The following is a 3,124-nucleotide window of genomic DNA, read 5'->3' on the forward strand; positions in this document are numbered from 1 at the left end:
ATATATTCTTTCTTGTAAATTGATTATCACGCTGGAAATAAAATGTAAATATATTATGATAAAATCTCCTTTTCTATCTTTAGTACACAAAAGATTAACCAAGATATTAAGATAAAAATTATGTGATTTAAACTTTATTCTGAAAAATATTGTTTTATTGTAAATAACTGTAAGAATACTATTTAAATTGCTGAAGTAAGTTGTATACTTAATAAGTTGCATATTGAAAAAGCGGGATTTTTTTTTATTTTTGCAGTATTCAAGAAATAATTTCCAAAAAACTGTCATTTTAAGACAATAAAAAAATGCTCAAGAGCATATTGAAATTAAAAATTGGATGGGTTTGATTTATATTTTGTGTGCCGGTTATTCTTTAATCATTTCTATTATCATAATATCAAACAATTTACAACACTAAGACAGAAAAATTACAGATATAAAATAAATATTTGTTTATTATAAAAAAAAATACTCGCATCAAACAGATCTTTTACTTTCAAAGTTAAAATCTGGAAAATTAATGCTACAAAACCCTATCGAAATTCTATTTAAGAGTATAAATAAATTACATTCGAAAGTTGGTGAATTATTTCTACTAAATGAAAAAAAAAATTATTAAAATTGCAAGTGATAATTTTTTTCTTTATTTAAAATTACCTAATAAAGTGAACTAACTTAGATTTAAAAAATAAGAGATCTATTGTAATGAAGTAATTTGTCAGTTTATTAAAATTAGTGCCAGAAAAAAAGTTTTAATGAAACAGTTTCAAGTTTCTTTTTATTTGACAATCATTTGTGCATAAAGCCGATATTATTTTTTGCCCTTTCTTATTAGCTAAAAAAATAATAAACTCAAAAAATGATCGCAATAAATGATTGAAACGTTCATATCAAAAATGTAAGGAAACTTGGAAGAATTTGAATGAAATTTTTTGTGCGTGTAATTATTTAATTTCTTTGAATATAAATAATAATATCAAACAATTCCTGATTCTGAACATTAGAAATAGTACTTTAAACCCAAAAATCACATGACTAGCTATTACTTTGAACGTTATAACTTGAAAATACTTCTAAAAGATATTTGAAATAAAGAAGTAAACCAGAAAATCAAAGAAAGAAGTTTAAAAAACGAAGGAGAGAACCAGAAGTTTGGAAAACAAGAATTTGCATTAATAACTTTTCTTTTCATCGTCGAAAAAATTTCTAAGAAATTATTTAACATAAAATGCAAATTATCGAAATCCCCTCTAAACATCTCTAAGAAATATCATCACAAAGGATTTCTAGCAAACAGTTCATATTATTATACTGAAAATGAAAATGCTTAAAAGAGAAAAATAACTTTGGTTGGAAACATAAAATGCCTTTTTTGCAATAAATATTTTGCTAGTGTAACAAAATTGTTACTAAAATAATAATTGTTTCAAGGCAAAAGTTGCAAAGCACATTTGTAATCAATTCGTAATAACCCATGTGTACAAAGTAGACGTTATTTTGGTCAATTTTTTGTATTTGAAGAACTTGCAGAGAAAATTGCAATTGAATAAAATTCTTTTAAAAAAAATTTGCGTTAATATATTTTGTTTCCAACGTCATAAGTCAAAAGAAATTCTTAAAAGTTATTCAATATAAAATGCAAACTATTAAAATTCCTTCTAAATATCTCTAAGAAATACTTTCACATATTACATTAAAAATAAAAACTAGAAAATAGTTAATTAACATTCGTTCGAAGCATGAAATAATTTTTCTCCAAACATTTTTTGGCAGTGTAACAAAATTGATACTAAAAAGAAGTTGTTTCAGCGCAAAAGTTGCAATTAAATAATAAACAATGTACACAAAGTGGACGCTTCATTTTGCACAATTTTTTGCATTAAATTAAATATTTTTTTTAAGAAAAGGCTTTTAAAGAACAAAAAAAAACTAAGTAAAGGAAATTATCTTTTAGAAAACAACAAATTTGCACTAAAAAGTTATAAAACATCAAATTCAAATCATCAAAATATCATCTAAACATCTCTAAGAAATACTATCAAAAATTGGTAAATGCTTTCTAATAAACAAAATAAACTCTCTGACAAGAAAGTTTTGTCGAACGATGCAAACTCACCTGTTCCGAAATGGGATGTGGAAGATGCAAGTAGGAAAGAAAATCGGAAAGGTCCTCCCATCCGCGTGGCAAAAGACTATCTGAGGCTTGTGGATCGATGCTACATGCTTTTGCGTCATTCAACACATGCTAAAGGGATACCTGAGAGACGATTCTCTACATCTTCCAATATCACAGTTTTGTGAGAAATCAAAAAATTGTCGTGACGTAAGACTTTTGTCGATAATTTAGGTCCTTTTTGACTCTTTTATAAACCGATATTCCAAATAGATGGAATTCCATAGTAATTTTGAATTATCGTGACAATACGGTATAAGTTTTATTTATTTTTTGCATTTTCGAAGACGTCGTGTAGATTTTTCTATTTTGGTGTTGGTGGAAAGTCATGAAGAATGCTAACTAATAGCTTATAAAATTAATGTTTAATAGCTTTTAATTTTTTTTAAAAGTTTACTAATAACACAAATATATTTTTCAGCGTGGATTAGAAATTTCTTCTCCATTGCAAACTTTTTTTAAAAGAACTTTTTACTTGCTGAAACCTGTTGAACATGATAAACTACCTTTAATGGCAATAAAATAGTCAATTGCTATTTTAATATCTTGTTGCAAGATTTTAACGCAAACATATTTTGTAAACTTAACTGACAAATTTACTATCAATTAAAAGAAATAAGTAACTTTTATAAAGCGCACTAATTATAGAGTGCAATGGATTTTTAAGTTGAATGCTATAAGCATCAATTTAGGTCTTTTTTAAACCTTTATAACCATATACGCCAAAAAGATGAGATCTCTTTTTAGCTTAGACACATCGTGACAGAATGGTATAAGGTTTAGTTATGTTTTGCATCTTCTGCATCAAAGTGATGATTTCTGTATTTTGGAACTAGCGAAAAGTTTTGAAGAGTAGTAACTTTTGTATTAATGTATAATAATTTATAAAAAAAAAAATTTGAAAATCTACTGACAACAATAAATTTTTCACTAACACGAATAAATTTTTCA

At 25.6% G+C, this 3,124-nt stretch overlaps 1 protein-coding gene across 2 annotated transcripts in view; it reads right to left on the reverse strand.

Annotated features, from left to right (window-relative positions):
• Positions 1–2,201, reverse strand: part of LOC107452601 (5-hydroxytryptamine receptor) — a 134,500-nt gene extending 132,299 nt beyond the window's left edge. Inside the window, exon 1 of one of the 2 annotated variants that reach the window (XM_071187889.1) lies at positions 2,117–2,201. Coding sequence is in view for 1 of the 2 variants with exons in the window: in XM_071187888.1 (XP_071043989.1) it covers positions 2,117–2,177 (61 nt within the window). In the remaining variant the exon portion in view is untranslated. The remainder of the gene's footprint in view (positions 1–2,116) is intronic. The other variant, XM_071187888.1, reaches the window with a different exon arrangement.
• Between the last annotated feature and the right edge of the window lie 923 nt (positions 2,202–3,124).

Source organism: Parasteatoda tepidariorum, chromosome X1 (assembly GCF_043381705.1).
Source record: "Parasteatoda tepidariorum isolate YZ-2023 chromosome X1, CAS_Ptep_4.0, whole genome shotgun sequence".
In the NCBI taxonomy this organism is placed as follows: Eukaryota; Metazoa; Arthropoda; class Arachnida; order Araneae; family Theridiidae; genus Parasteatoda; species Parasteatoda tepidariorum.